This window comes from Apaloderma vittatum, unplaced genomic scaffold, assembly GCF_000703405.1.
Source record: "Apaloderma vittatum isolate BGI_N311 unplaced genomic scaffold, ASM70340v1 scaffold37674, whole genome shotgun sequence".
NCBI lineage: Eukaryota > Metazoa > Chordata > Aves > Trogoniformes > Trogonidae > Apaloderma > Apaloderma vittatum.
This window is the reverse complement of record NW_009711838.1, coordinates 77,420-92,488: the sequence shown is the minus strand read 5'-3', so window position 1 is coordinate 92,488 and position 15,069 is coordinate 77,420. Positions and strand designations below refer to the sequence as shown.

General features: G+C 43.0%; 1 protein-coding gene across 2 annotated transcripts in view; it reads right to left on the bottom strand.

Moving 5' to 3' along the window:
* Window positions 1–15,069, bottom strand: part of CEMIP (cell migration inducing protein, hyaluronan binding) — a 50,837-nt gene that overhangs the window by 12,512 nt on the left and 23,256 nt on the right. For both annotated transcript variants that reach the window (XM_009867741.1, XM_009867742.1), the window contains exons 12-17: window positions 14,730–14,939; window positions 9,067–9,272; window positions 5,763–5,832; window positions 4,828–4,956; window positions 4,023–4,108; window positions 1,174–1,305 (exon numbers count right to left, since the gene is read on the bottom strand). In XM_009867741.1, coding sequence (XP_009866043.1) covers window positions 1,174–1,305; window positions 4,023–4,108; window positions 4,828–4,956; window positions 5,763–5,832; window positions 9,067–9,272; window positions 14,730–14,939 — 833 coding nt within the window. The remainder of the gene's footprint in view (window positions 1–1,173; window positions 1,306–4,022; window positions 4,109–4,827; window positions 4,957–5,762; window positions 5,833–9,066; window positions 9,273–14,729; window positions 14,940–15,069) is intronic.

Sequence of the window (15,069 nt, the reverse complement as noted above, 5' to 3'; positions counted from 1 at the left end):
CACCCCCAGCAGCCGCCCGCAGCTCCCATCCCGCACGCCACATTAACGCTTGTTTGGTTCGTGTAACACGTTAAGTCTTTGTAGCAACAGAAATGGAAATCACTGTGGCTATAAAGGCAACTGCGGTTCGATGGCTGCTTCCTCGAATTCACATACACTCCTAGGTTTGCTGTTGGAAAATGAAGGTTTTTTCACAACCTCCCTACGCTGCGTTTCCTCTATAAGCAACGGAAATGTACCAGTGGTGTGACTGTGATCTGCGAAGACAAGGCTTGCTGGTCAGGGAGGGGGCTAGAATCTTCTTGTTCATAAGCAGCACAAACTGTATTACTCGATATTGCATTTCTGACTGTTCTGCTACAGCCTCAGTCTCGCCCACCTGACCAGTTGTTAAGAGCCAGTTCAAACCACTGGTTGCTTTAAGGGGTTTGAGTCCCTCAAAGGTAGAGCAGCTCTGGTCAGGAACTGGACACCAGATAACAGCGTGACAGCTGTTCCTACCAGGGTTATCACCATATGCCTCATAAAATAGGTTTTGCCTTTTTCTCCTCTTTTTTCATTGAGGTTGATATCAAGAGCCTGGCTCAGCAAAAGAAACTGTAGAAGGTCATCTGTTCTCAAGTGCAAAACAAATATCTGTTCTGACCAGTCCAGGAAACAGCCTTCACAGAGTAACAACACATGCTTGCCCAGCCTCTCTCCCTTGCTGCTGTGATGCATAGTTTTATGTCTGCTTCGTCAGAACTTGCTTATTCAGCATAACAGCGAACCACATAAAACTGATCTCGGACCAAGCTTAGCCAGGGAAGGTGGTGGATTTTCCTGCTTTCTTTTCAAAGCATCTCGTTTTTAATGTAAAAAAAAATAAATCAGTTTTTATTTTTATCTATTTGCATCTCTGTCTGTGTGTGTTTGTGACCATCTTTGAATGCTGGTCAGCATGACATAGAGAAACAATCAGGGATCTTCAGTTCAGACAAAGCAGGTTTTGTTTGTGTAAAATAATGCAGGTTTTGTTTGTGTAAAATAATGCCTGTGCTTACTTAACCTTTCACCTTTATTTCAATCTGGGCCATACGAAAGGTGCAAAGTGATATAAATAGTCTGAACCACAGCTATGCTCGCCATAAACACCAGGCTGAACTCAGAGAGTTGAAATAAGGCAAAACTCACTGGCAGTTGTCCAGCCACACATCTCCACCCCGCAGCCAGGCTCCGTGATCCTGGTTCTTGTAGGCAATAAAGCGCTCAATGATTGCAGGTTCCCTGGGCTTCAAAGGATCAGCATCCTTGTGTGGGCTGTATCTGTAACCAGAAGGAGAGAAGAAAGGTTGGCGAGGGAAGGTCGCCTTGCTTGGTGCACGGCCCAGCCAAACATCTGGTTTCTAACTCAGGATCAGCTTTAGGACAGCAGTCCACCCGAGCAGCCTCTCTAGTCAAGCGGCGATGGCCAGACCCAACTGCCAAGGGAAGGACGGTCCAGGCGAGGCAGTTGTAAAGACCCACTCCAAGTTTCCTTTCACATTTCCATTATTGTATTGCTGATACATTTCTGACAGTATGGAAAGTTTATTATTGCTCCCAAAAGTCTGAGATGTTTTTTAATCCCTTACAGTTATCCTTCAGCAAATCCCTGTCATTTAGATAAACATCCTTTTGTTTTCCCTTTTGAGCGTTCTTATCTCCCAACCTTGGCTATACTGTGACAATGAGTACCACTGCCAAATTTTGCCTGCTGTGGAAAGGAATTAAAACATCTTGGAGAGGGGCTGAGAGTTGTCCTTCACTATTCCCACTATACATTACCCAGGACACATGTACAAGATTTATTAACTCTGAAGTTCTCAAGTATAATAAAATATCAGCCTGATGTAGGAAAAAAACCAGACACATGTGGAAACTGCAGTGATGTGTGCCCTCAGGTGCTGCCTGTCAGCCACCACTCGAGCCACAGGATCTGAGCAAGGATCTGGCTTGCTACAGTGATGCTGAGCTTGGCTGTCATTTATCCGGTCCTTAAGGCACAGCTCTCCCTTTTGCTACTGAAGGAGAGTCTTCCATCATACCATACAGCTTAGAAAAACCTGACAGATGAGTATCCAGCTCCGTGCCAGCAATGGATGGTCCAGAGATTAAAATTCATGCCTCACCAGCGGGTAGTGAGGCCAAGCTGTCAAATCGCTAACAGATATTCAATAGTGTTTTGCTTTGCTTAATAAGCCATCATATCAATCTAAGACTGAGCATCGGCTGATAGGGTTCCAGTAAATGAATATTGCCCTGGCAGCTTCAGCACGGTGAATTTGCTTTCAGAGAGAGACTTAGTATCAGCCCTTGTGAATTCCCCGGACACTGTTAAACACAGATATTTTTGAGATGGATTTCAGTTTTATTCACATCCATGTATAACTGGAGGAACACTACAGGGTACAGAACTCTACTCAGATATCTAATGCTGTAGCTGAATGTTGAGTAATCTCTCCAACTCTGTAACTGTCCAGCCTACGTCAAAGTTTGCCCCAGCCTCTCTAGCTATAATCATTTATTCCGTCTTTCAGTCTTGATACATGAAAAGTAGAAAACGGTAAAAATTATCTGAGCTGCAGCCTGTGCTGGTGGGTAATCCCCAAGCATAAACATGACTACATTATGAATTGCTTGGCTTCCAGGGGTCATTCCTGCCCTTGTATGGCAAGAGACAAATTGCCTTTTGTAATCACTTACTGTGCCTGTGGAAGCAGGCGGTTTCCCAAGGCACGTGTTCACTTATATGGAAAAGCAGCATCAGCCTCCCAAGAGAACTTGGAGGTAATTTCAGAGTAGGCTGCTCATAATAAGGGGTTTTTTTAGCATTTACATTTATAATTGAAATGATAATTTTAATTGAGCATTAAAATAATGTAAAAAAATATTGACTTCTAAACATCTTTTAGCATCAGCTTCTAGGCAGGGCACTGGGATGATGTGGATTGCAGGGTAACTGATACCTGTGCTGGTGGCTGGGTTCCCCTGGGGAGGAGGACTGATCCCATCCCTGCAATGCTTGCCCAGTGACTATAACAATCTGTGAAACTATGCCTCAGAGACAGAGGTTTTCAGCAGGTTTCTCTTCCCTACAAGGTTTCTTCTGTCAAGAAACCCAGTTGTGGGGCAAAGCAGGCTGAGTGCAAATGGAGGTAATTGGTCTGTCATGAAACTTGAGAATATTTCAGTTCGTTTCTCTCCCTGGGGTAACTAAGCTAAGAGCCAGACTTAACCTCTAACGAGATAAAAGGGTGCAAGTGCAGTCTTTATCCTATTACATTTTGCCCACAAGAAGCCCTCAGCTTACAGCAGCCTCCTTGCTGGGGTCAGCTTTGGGGAAAGAGCGGGGATTCTCAGAAGCCACCAGACTGTGGCAGGTCAGCTGATACGATATGGCCTATAGAGAGGTCCCTGGTATTTCCACATGACTCCGTTATGGCACACAGGGGCTGTGCACAGCAGCAGGTATGAAGGATCACTCTGTGTATTAATGGTAATTATTTTTGCAGTTTCAGATTTAGAACTAGACAGCAACTTGAAATCAAAGTGTGAGCTCCATCACGTAAGTGCTCCCTGTTCAAGCAGGTCCTAAAAGAATGAAGAAAAACAACAGCATTCCCAGGAAATACTTTCATTTCTTATTCCTAGGAAACTCTTGCAGCAAGTTTTGCCCAGCAGGGCTGTGACCAGACAGCATTTCATATTCTTGCTTATCTAAAAAAAAAAAAAAGTCAGTGAAACACCCTAGAGCACACGTCACATCCATGCCAGCTCAGGTCAGAGCTAAAGAGCAAGAATAAAACCAGAAGAGTGTGGGTAGTGGGAGTGCCTTGGGAAGGGGCATGGAGAAGATGAATTTAGAAGGTGGTAGGTCTAAGTAAAAACCACCCTAGAGGCATTGCACTGATTCTTCTCAGCTTCCTTGGAGGCAATTTCATAGCTTACAGTCAGTGCTGTAGAGATGTCTTTTTCAAGCTAAACTGTGCAAAACACTTTACCTCCCAGAAATCAGTGTCAGGATAGGTCTTTTGTCCTTGGCAGAGGCCGGAGTGGTTTTAACACCATTATCAATGATCATTCCAGCCTAAAGAAAAGAGAAATGCAATATTATGTTTATGTAATCTACAGTTCTTTCCACCTCCAGTTACTACCTTCAATTTTTCCAAACTAAAGTCACTTGCATGATCCTAATAACTGCTCCTGTTAGTAGCATGTGAAAAAGAGGGCTGCCAGGACTACTCAGCCTTGCATATATCCCCCAGAACTGCTGCAAATTTCCATAAGCTGCACCTCTCTTGTAAACACATGTAACCCCATACACATAAACACGCGGCTGCAGTCTGAAGCACTCAGTAACCCGCAGCCCCACAGCACGGCACGCTGAGGGTAAATAATCAAAGTGAAGGCGATTAGGCACAGTGGCCCATATTTATCCCTCTGGAAGCTGTTCAGTTAATTGCTAACACTGGCAATTGAGGTCTATAATTAGACAAGCTGCCAATAGATGCTCCTGGAGGCACTATTTTAGGAGTGCAGAAGCAAAGAAGCAGCCTGAGCAGAGGGAAGAGCCTCTCTGAATGCACAAGAGCCAAGTGAAGCGGGTGCTGGCTGACTCTGCGAGCTCCCACGCCAGCACGCAAGCTGCTTTATCTACAGACACAAACAAGCTTGCAGTAACTTTTCATGAAACAGAAAGCGCAGACATTAATAGCTTGCAGACTCAAAGAGCTGAAGCAAGAAGATTGTGTCTTTTTTTTTCTTTTTTTTTTCCAAGGGCAGCATTCCCATTGCGTGCAGACTCACCCGGTAGTTGGAATGTGCGCGGTTGTTGGAGAATTTCCCCATCGGCATGTGCTCCGAGTAGCCAGGGGAATACATGCCTGCCGAGGGCCCCGTTGGCACGTGATGCAGAACAAACCAAAAACCTGTTTCCTGAGAAAGAGAATGGACACCTGAGACTTTGCTTGAACTTCTTTGCTGGTCTACATTAGACTAAGGATTTATCAGTAAAGCCACAAGATGTAAGCCAGAAGATTTCAGGACAAATCACAGCTAGCAGCATTGACCTATATAACTACATGCAGCAAGGAGTTTAACACACACATACATTCACACTCCCACATCTTCAAGGCGCCTTAAGTTAAGCTTTGACATCTATATTGAAGCTGTTAGTGAGACTTTCAAAATTCAGCATGCACACTTACACTCAAGTCCTCCTATCATTGCATGCGCAGATCTTAAAAATCAGATCAGCTTTACTTAGTTGCCTAAAATGTATCTAGGAGCCTGAATCTAGGTAGTCCAATCTGGAAGCTTAAGAAAGAACACATCTCTTTGTTTAAGGCTTTCTTTGCTTGTTTATTTATCTTAGTAGAAAAATACAGGCTCCTGATGTGACCAAGAATTACTGCACTGCAATCAACAGAATCATTGCCAAAGACTTCGCTGGGACTCCACAGACACGTTTATTTAATTTATTCAGGCTGCAGACTGTGCAAAGGCTGGGAATTTTTGTTAAAGCAATCCAGCTCTAGAAACAGCAAGTGACAAGAATTGTGGAGCAAAAGGAAAAGCACTGTTTTTTTATTGGAGGCACTAGTCACATTAATATATGTCTCAATCGAGCAGTTCCAGAAATGCCTGTGTAACAGCAGCAGGTCTTATTCCAGCAAGGGCCTCAGCCTTGCAGGGCTGTAACTGGTCTGAGTTGTTACCACGTAAGAAACTTCTGCACTCACTTCAGATCCCGCAGCTGCACAGTTTATAAGGTTGTTGTGTGGGTTGGCTATCCAGAAGGTGGATACGGCACTGCAAGTCAGGAGAACAAAGAATAACATGAAATGACACTTTGAGCACACACCAGTCACGGATCAACAGGGTCGATAACTCCCAAGATAAGGAGTCCTGCTGAGGGTGAAAAGGGAATAGCTTTTTTCCTTTCCCTTCTCCTAACACATGTCCTTTGGGGTTTGACAGAGAGCACGGCCTCATCTTTTAAAACCCTGATTATTAAATGAGGAATTTTGATTGCAATTCCAAGCCTGCTATGATGTCAATCATGTTTTATGATAAGGTAAATAGGTTGTTGTACAAGTCACAGAAAAGAACACTGCCCCCAGATAAACCCTCAGGTTCATTGGAGACTTCTTTAATCAAGGGCCCCAACAAATTGCCTCTTAAAGGCTCTCCAAGTGCACCCCAGTCTTTTTCCAGGAGCTCCTGTGATTCATTAACTTTATTTGCTCCAACTCTCCTATGCATTTCTTTTGGGACAAAAGGACTCCATTTGTCTAATGCACATAAGGCCCTTAACTGAGAGATTCCCATCAAGGAGGAAAGATCAATCCATCACTGTCCATCCCGTGACATTAACCAACAGGCACATGAACTTTGGGAGGAAAACATCCAGCACTTAACAACCAGCAGCCTGGCTGCCTCAATGTGCTGGGTGAGATTTGCCCTTCTGTCGGGGATAAACCTATGGAACCCTATTTTAATCTTGCTATGAAGGACTTCACAACAGCTTGAGGCCAACTGATTTTGCTGGCATAAGATGAAGTTCTGCTTATGCAACTTCATCATGGAAACATAAAATTTTTTCTATTTTGGGCGTGGTACTGTCCTAGAAAGAAACAATTTGAGATTATTTATAGACTATCTCCTGCTGTGTAGGCAAGGGCAAAGACTTCTTATTTCCACGGCGACCTGTCTTTCAGCCCAGTCCCGCTCCTCAGAGGCACGCGGATGCTTACTGTGTCATTTGGCTCAATCCTATTGTCTTAATTTCTGGCAGTGGCTTCCTGTTTGCTTCTTCCAAGCTGACAGAGCCAAAGCCGGTGCTCATCCTTCATCCCTCACCCCTGCCTTGGCCGCTGCCCCAGGAGCAATGTTAGCGTCCTCCTGCACTTACAGGCTGGATGAGCCCAGTACAAAGCAAGCTATTTTTCTATCAGACCTTGAATTTTCTTACAAACAAAGTCATGGAAGATCAAAGTACCACAGGACCTTTTCAACAGATCTCCACCTATAATTCTTAGTGCTTTTTCGTATAACAGTATTCAAAATGAACCAAAATATGTTCCACTGACTATTAAATAGATTACTGGTAGAAAATGAGCACAGTGGCTGATTAACTCTTATTTTATGAATGGAGACATTAAGTGTAGTTTATAAACAAACACAGATGCGAAAAAGAGCATTGCATGAATTCATCTCTTTCCTTTGCCAAACTAAAAAGCTTAAAATATCTTTCTTTGGACAAATCCCAGTTTGTTCTGAGGACATAATGGGTGATATAGATACAGTCTCAGCAGATTTAGAGTATTTCCAAACAAAAGAAATCCCCTGAAGATTTTTTTGCTCTTAGGCATCAATCAGCATTAAACTGTTCCATTTTCAGGATAGAAGTATGGCTCAAAAGACTTTCTCATTCACTTTTTGTGGGTCAGAAATTTAGCTTTTTTTTTTTTTTTAGTGTAGATGCCACTCCTCTTTCCTACTACAGCAGAATAAATTCCTGGAGAAAAATCTGAACTGCAGACATAAGTGTTCCTGTCTCCCAGCAGCTTCAACACAGCACCAACACTCTGTGGTCTCAAGAAAAATCTTCATCATGGAAGACCTCCCATTCCGTTGCACAGGGATCTTGTCCTCAAGATAATCTACCATCAATTTTAAACTCTTAAAGGCAAGCTTAACGTTCAGATTTTAATGGAAAACACTGAAAACAGTGGGGTTCCACAGATCTACTCCAGTCTACTTGCTGTGCTCCCTGGACTACAACTGGGGATCTGCTTGCCTAGCTGCTAAGCACACAGGTTTCACTTTAAGAATTTAGTATTTTCTCCACAAGATTCAGGGGGAGGGAGGGGGGTAAGAAGAAGAAAGCTGATTAGCTGCCTGATATGCATCAAAACGAGTAAGTTCCCTGAACAGCCAGTCAATTAGTAATGAAATCATATTCCTAGGTTGTGCACATCCATTTTCAGGCAGAAAAACAGCTGGTAAATCATGGAAAGAAGAGCTAAAATGGCATTCAGGAGCTCAGTGAGTCCACATCTTGCCTTTTGACAAGGTCACCTACAATTGCAGTATTTCTGACTGGCATTTCTCTAACCTGTGCTTAAAACTAATGTTAATGAAGAACCTGTGATTTCCTCCAAGTAAAAAAATCTAATGTTTAACTGTGTGGCCAAGCTGGTTGTGTTTCTTCTACACCTCACCTGATTTTTTTTCTACAAGGCAACAGAACTGTGAAAAGAACCTGTAAAATCCCCTCTTATTGCAAATGCCTCTATAATTCTTATTTAAAGCTCAGTTGGCAGATCTGCAAGGTCACCTAAAGGAAAGGATCTTGCAAAAAAGGTAGATGAAAGGCATTCAGCATTTTTCAAGTTTAATACAGTGTCTGTGGCAAACAGAAGTTTTGAGAAGTTCTCATGAAAACATTTTCATGAGCTCATGTATAGACAGACTATTAGAGATCCAAAGCGGGTATGCAGCCTTTGATCTTTTACTGTCAAGTTCCAATTCTGTGCTGAACTGCATTTATTATACCATTTTGGTTTCACTCCACAGTTCGGGCAGACTGTGCCAAATGAATGCATAATGCCAATGCCGTGTGATTAAACAGTATCCATTCTTTGCAAATAATGACTTTGGAATTAATGGGAATATTTTCAAAATCAGCTACCATTTGAGAAGAGCATGACTGCCAGAACACAGCCCATTCTAAACTCAGCAACTTTTTGCTGAGCCATTGGGATCAAGGCTCCATAAGGCACAAGGCATCATTGTGTACTTTGAAAGAGAGATTTTCAATATCTGAGGTGCGAACCATCTCAGCTGACTTCATGCTAAAAATGAAATTTATACTCTAGTTAAGCAGTCATCTGAATAGCACAAGTGTAAAGATCCCAAGGAGACTGCTCTCACAACTTTTGGGGTGTGCAGCCCAGACCTCATAATATAAACACGTAATGCTATCTTTTATAGAGAAGTCCTGCAAAGAAAAGAAAGAAGAAAAGGAAGGCTCCCACTCACCTACAGTCCTGCCTGGGTTTAGGGATGTACCCTGGGTAAGCTCCCTCCGTGATCAGCTTGCACATCCTGCTGTCTCGGTCGGAGGGGAGCAGAGTACTGGGTTTAACAAGCAGTCCAAGGCAGTGATCGAATGTGTTGCGCTCTTCTGGTCCATCCTCCGTAAAGAAGCAGTGGCCCAAAGCATCATAACCTACAACATCCTTCACCTGCATGTACAAAACAAAGGTTAGTGTTCAGATTTCATGCCTCAGCTGCTGCATGATAAGAAATTTTACAGCAATGGCACATGGGAACCTCAGTACCCTCTTGAATTCAGGGTGTACAAGCAAAACCAGAGCCAAGACCACTCTCTGTTCTTAAGAGCTTATAATCTAAGCAATAACTCCAACACTAAAATTTTGTTAGAATTTGTAATCACCTAGAAAATGCTCATTCTATTCTTTCGTTGGCCTGTGAAATCAGAAACTGTCTTAGCATGAGGCTGGAAAAGACATGAGGTGGGGAATGAATGGAGGATGTTAGATATTCAAATCACATCTGGGCTCATTCATCTACATGTGAAGTTACACAGGCAGCTACATAAAATGCATCCAAAAAATGCAGTTGAGCTGAAAAAAATATTTTTTCAGGCTATCAGAGAGGCAACAAGTTATTTTCCAGACAGGCTGGCTTGTTTTAGGTTTGACCTGATCATTTTTTCGAAGTTGTTGACAGAAGTTTTACTTGACCCTGAGACAAATCAGACGGTGTTAATCAGTGCTGTTCTGGTTTTGGTTTGAATATTGTTAACTTCAGGACGCTGTTGTGCTGGACAAAACAATACCCATCACACCACTGAAAGATCTGAGAAAACAATTTCAGGAGCAAATACGTGAACTCAAAGCCCAAGGCTAGGACTGGCTGGGAAAAAAAAGCCCTCAGACATGCTGCATCCAAGCAAGTCAGTTGTTAGTGGATATGTCTGGGATACAGAAAATTAATTTCAGAGCCAGGTAAAGTACTGGGTCTCCTAGGCTGTCTCCCTTCTCTTCCCACCAGCCATCACCCACCAACCACCCTGGACTTAGCAAAGCTTCCTGGCAAAAGTCAGCCTGACAGCAGTGAGTTCCTACAAATGTTTCTGATGAAACAGCAATTGCCAAGAGACAAAAGACAATATTCAACTGGATAGAAGACCTACCGTTTATGGTGTCCCCAAGAGATCTGGGGACTCAAGTGCCTGAATTACTTTTGTAAGTAGGCCTGAGATTCCTTTGCCATCCTCCCGCCTCATTCTCAAGGCGAGGATCACCAATTTCAAGTAAAATCCCAGAACAAGTGTTGAAGTGATTACAAATACGTTTTCACAGAAGAAAGAACACTTTGCTTGCCAAATCTATTACAAGCTTACATCTGCACACACATCTATTATGTATCATCCATGCTCCAGTGTAAATACTCAAATCTCTGAACACAAGTCATCACGGTAAATTAAAGACAGCTAAAAAGACCTGCAAATTGGTGCATTCCTTTAAGTTATCTCACTGAAATTTACTGCTAACTTCCTTGATCTAATTAGATGATAGCTTTTGCATGGTTTAGGATTTATTTAGGTGTAAAACATACATACTAGACTGAAATGTCCCCTATTGGAAGAATGAGCTGTCCCAGCCTCATAATGGTAAAGGTTTACAGGATGGAAGAACATTTCAGGAGAGTAAGCTTTCTTCTGAAGAAGTTTCACATCATGTACAGGAACCACAGAGATAGCAGAATTCCACAGAAACTGCCATTGAGACCTATTTGCTTTCTCTCACACAACAAACAGCGATACTGGAAAGACAGACAAGTAATGATGCTGTGACATTTAGATGATGGAGTTTCCCTAGAGAAATGTTAGGCACTTTGCGTGGCCACTTCTCTTTCCAGCCAGCACAGCACTGCACCAGGACTGGGATGTGAAAAACCTGTAGTAACCAGCCTTTAGGTGGGGCAAAGCCCACCTCTGTGCACAGGGAGTAACACCATCGCAGGGGTCCTGGTCCGGTGAAAGGAGCGAAGCAGAGGGGTGTGTGAGCTGGCAGAGAGGGACTCTGAGCCAGCAAACATGCACTGGTCTCCTGACTCATCCTTGAAAGCCCGTAGAACAACACAGAGGTATCAGCCAGGGACTTGGTCCCTGATGTATTTGTCACCCTCTGTTTGATTAATTACTTTACCCGTATCTCATCTCTCGGTCAGCTCTGACTTAGTTTCCTGAGTGTGTTTTCATGCTTGGACAGCAAACAAGATGCTTGTTCCAAAACCACTTTTCCAATGGATTTAAATTTTTATTTGATTCAAACCATCCTAATAGTCCATAACTGTACTTTAACTATGAGTAATTTATGGCCAGATAATGCCCTTCATGGTAAAACAATTGCTGTGTAATATAGCTAGATTAGTAAAACCAGATACCACTGTAGCAGTTAGATAGCACAGCCTGTTATTCCATGAAGTATCCCTCTGCCCTGGATTCTGTCAGACTGTTTATTGACCTCCATTTAATTCTCCTCCCCAATGACTCTTTCTGTTTTAGCTTGCACACTGGGATCCAGTGAAGAAAGTGAGAATTGGAGCAAAGTTTCACCCCTGGGACTGCAATGGTGTAACTAGGTGGCTTTTTGGCTAATACGTTAGAGAAAACATTGGATAATTATTGCATTTTCAAACAATAACAAGAAAATATTTTCTACAGATTTGTTTTCAGAATGACCCTCTGTGCCTTCCAGTTAATATGAATTTGCAAAGTGCAGAATAGCCCACCAGTGGAAGTAAAATAATGTTGAAATAGTGACTTTTAGCACACTGGACGGACACACAGAAAACCACTTCTGTCATCAAGAATAACCGCACACTCTTTTCTCCTAGTGTTTGCAGTATGAAAGTAATATGAGAAAAGTGATGGCAAAGCAAGCAGGAAGGCCTGTATATAAATTACCAGCCTGCTTTAATGATAGTTAAAAATAACTGATGCCCCTCTCCCATTTGCACAAGTACTCAACCACAGTCATGCAAGAAGCCTCTCTGAAACTATGTTAATGTTAACGTTATCATTAAGTGCTATGCTATGCTGAGGTTTAATAGCCCAGCTAGACTGTTTTGTAAGGCTATTTCCAAAGTGTGGTTTGTGCATAGCATCAAGGCACAATTTCCCTCAGCAAAGTATGCTTTGGATCTGCCTGATCTCAGAGGGAATGAATGTTACTGGGGAAAGATGGAGCTCATCACTCTTTGCACAACTGATGCTCATGCATGCAGGAACAGGCAGCATTGCCCAAGTAAGAAGATAACCGGCTACTAGGAAATGTATGGAATAATTATTGTAATCACCAGAGACCCATGTGGATGTCTGTGAATATATCTGGGGTAGAAGGAAGAGGAAAGGAAGGAATATAGATTCCAAAGCAGATGAGATTGCAGTGGGATCACCTGATAAATCGAGGCATGGAGCTGCTGACTGCAGATGTCTATCACAGAGCAAAGAAATAACATTTAAGTGATGCAACCTCTGGAACACATCTTTTGTGATGCAACAGAACAAACTTGGTCAGATTGTTTTATTTCACTGGGCTTTCTTTTCAGCTGTCAGTACAAATTATATGGTTGAAATATAAACCAGGCAAAGTATTATGAGTAGAGTCCAGTATTCATACATTTTGGTAAACTATAATCAACAGGGATTAAATTCTTGACTAATGTTTCTGATTGTATGTCCTAATTTCCAAGGTTTCTCTTGTGTGCCCTGTCATGGAGGTAAAGCACAGGAATTGTGGCTGTTGAGTAGCAGCAGGAGAATCAGCTTGTCTAAATTTCATCATGCCATCTTGGCTGGAAAAGCCTGAGCACATGGATCCCCGTGCCATGGAACTCCCACAGCACGGCTGTCACTTGGCGAAAGCACAGAGAGACAGAACTATTTCCACACGCTCTATAGGAACTCATCCGTCTGAATGATAAGAAAAATGACAGGCTCTGGGTATTTGGTTTGGCAAGTATTAATCAAAATTTTGAGATCCAGAAGCAGGTCAGCAGCTCATCAACAGCTGTGTGGCCTCTGCGCAGCCAGAGAACGTGTCTACGGTGCTGCTGGTAACAGCCCGTGGTGCTGTGACAGGTGAGTCCCTCAGTGCTGCCCTTCCACCCGGCACATTAATTGTACACCGAGACCCTGCATCAGTGACGTCGGATTGGGAAGGTGCCACATGCCCCTGAATGCCTTATATAATTTGTATAGTAGAACATCTTTTTTTCTTCAGAAGCCGTGTTCACTTGGTAGGTTTTTAGGATCATGTTATAAACTTAGAAGGACAAAGGTCAAACCCAAAACCTCAGATTCATAAATAGCAGATAAAAGCTGCTCTGCTTCTGGAGCTGCTATTTCAAAGCCCTCTCTTCAACTTCTGTGCATTTTAATTATGCCTGTCACTTTCCCTGCCCTGATGTCACCACTTTTAGAGGTTGTAGCCTGCAGCCCTTGCCAAAAGGCAGGCTGTAAGATGAAGCCCTTTATGTGCTAGAGTCTGTAAAGGAAGACGCATTCATCAGCAGGGGCAACCGTCTTAGCTAGCTGTTGAACGCAAAATGCTGTTCTTCAAATTCAAGGAAAATAGATTCTTACAGGCTCCTACTGTGAGATGGATGGTAACTTTAAAACAGTGGCATGGATATGAACCATGCACAGTGACCATCCGGGTTACAACTGCCAGTCATAGGTATGTTGTCTCTTAAAACGCTTATATAAGGTAGCAGTGCTCTGGACTGTACAAGAGCTCCTCTTCAGGGCTCTGATGCACTTTTTCCCTCTTGGAATATACTCCAATCTCACTGAATGTGCCAGAGTCCTTTGCCTACAGAAATTCTGTCATTTACAGACTTCATATTTGAGCTGATACTTGAGGAGATGCTGTCAAGTCAAACCTGAGGTTTACTTCACACATTTAGCAGCTCTGCTTTTGGGTTAGATTTCTACATATTTCCTGAGTATGGGTCAGAAGAAGACATCAGAAGTTGGTAAGAGTGAGGAAAGCCTTTTGGGGTTGCCTAGGATGCTCAGCAAGGGAATGTTCTTTTCCCTCTGCATCCTTACCCTGAAGAAAGCACCCCCATATCTAGGGAGAATCTGAATGTGTTCTTATCATCTCTGGTGTGCTCTAACTTGCCTAGTAAGCAGAGATCATTTTATAGATTTATCCTAAAGGATTTCTTATTTTGGAGGGCAAGCCTGACAAATCAGAGCTCCGTGAATGCTTAATGTTGTGAACAACATTGCAAACACAAACCTTTATTACAAGGAAAGACAAAGCGCACTTAAACCTTCTGATTATCCTCTTTAAATAGCAAGCTCCTGTCTATAGATAGACCCAACTAGTCATTAGAGATGGGCTGGTCTGCAGACATCGCTGCACACAGATAAAAGCTCTGCCCACTCTGAGCCACACGTAGCCCACAGTGCCGCATCGGCCTCCTCCTTTCTGAGGCAGATTGAAATATGCCTGGAACACATATCCACAGTGGGAAGAGCCCGACACTGGCTCTAACAATAAAACGCATTGTCCTGCAATAATTAAGCTGTATTCATGCTAGGAGGAATTTTTTTTTTGACTGGTGCCTTGATCTCCAAGGTAGCCATTGGGGCTTCTTACCAGTAAGCCGTTGGATCCATGGACTGTGACACAGCGGGAGAAGGTATGGTGGATGGAGGTATCCTTCACGTATGTTGGAGGGTTGTAGCCTCCTTTCTCATCCACATCTCCAGCCATATGGAAATGAATTGGGTAATGTCCCATTGTCTGCTGTCCCATATATTTCAGCTCCAGACCTTCAATATGGGTAGCTTTAAAATCAAGGCCAATCTGGAAAATTACAGAACATAAGGCAAGAAACGTAAGAGGTGGTTGAGGGTAAGAAGGAGGGGGAAATACAGGAGCAGGAAGGGTTACACTGTATTTGCTAGAAATATTTAACATGTGGAAGGGAGTGTAT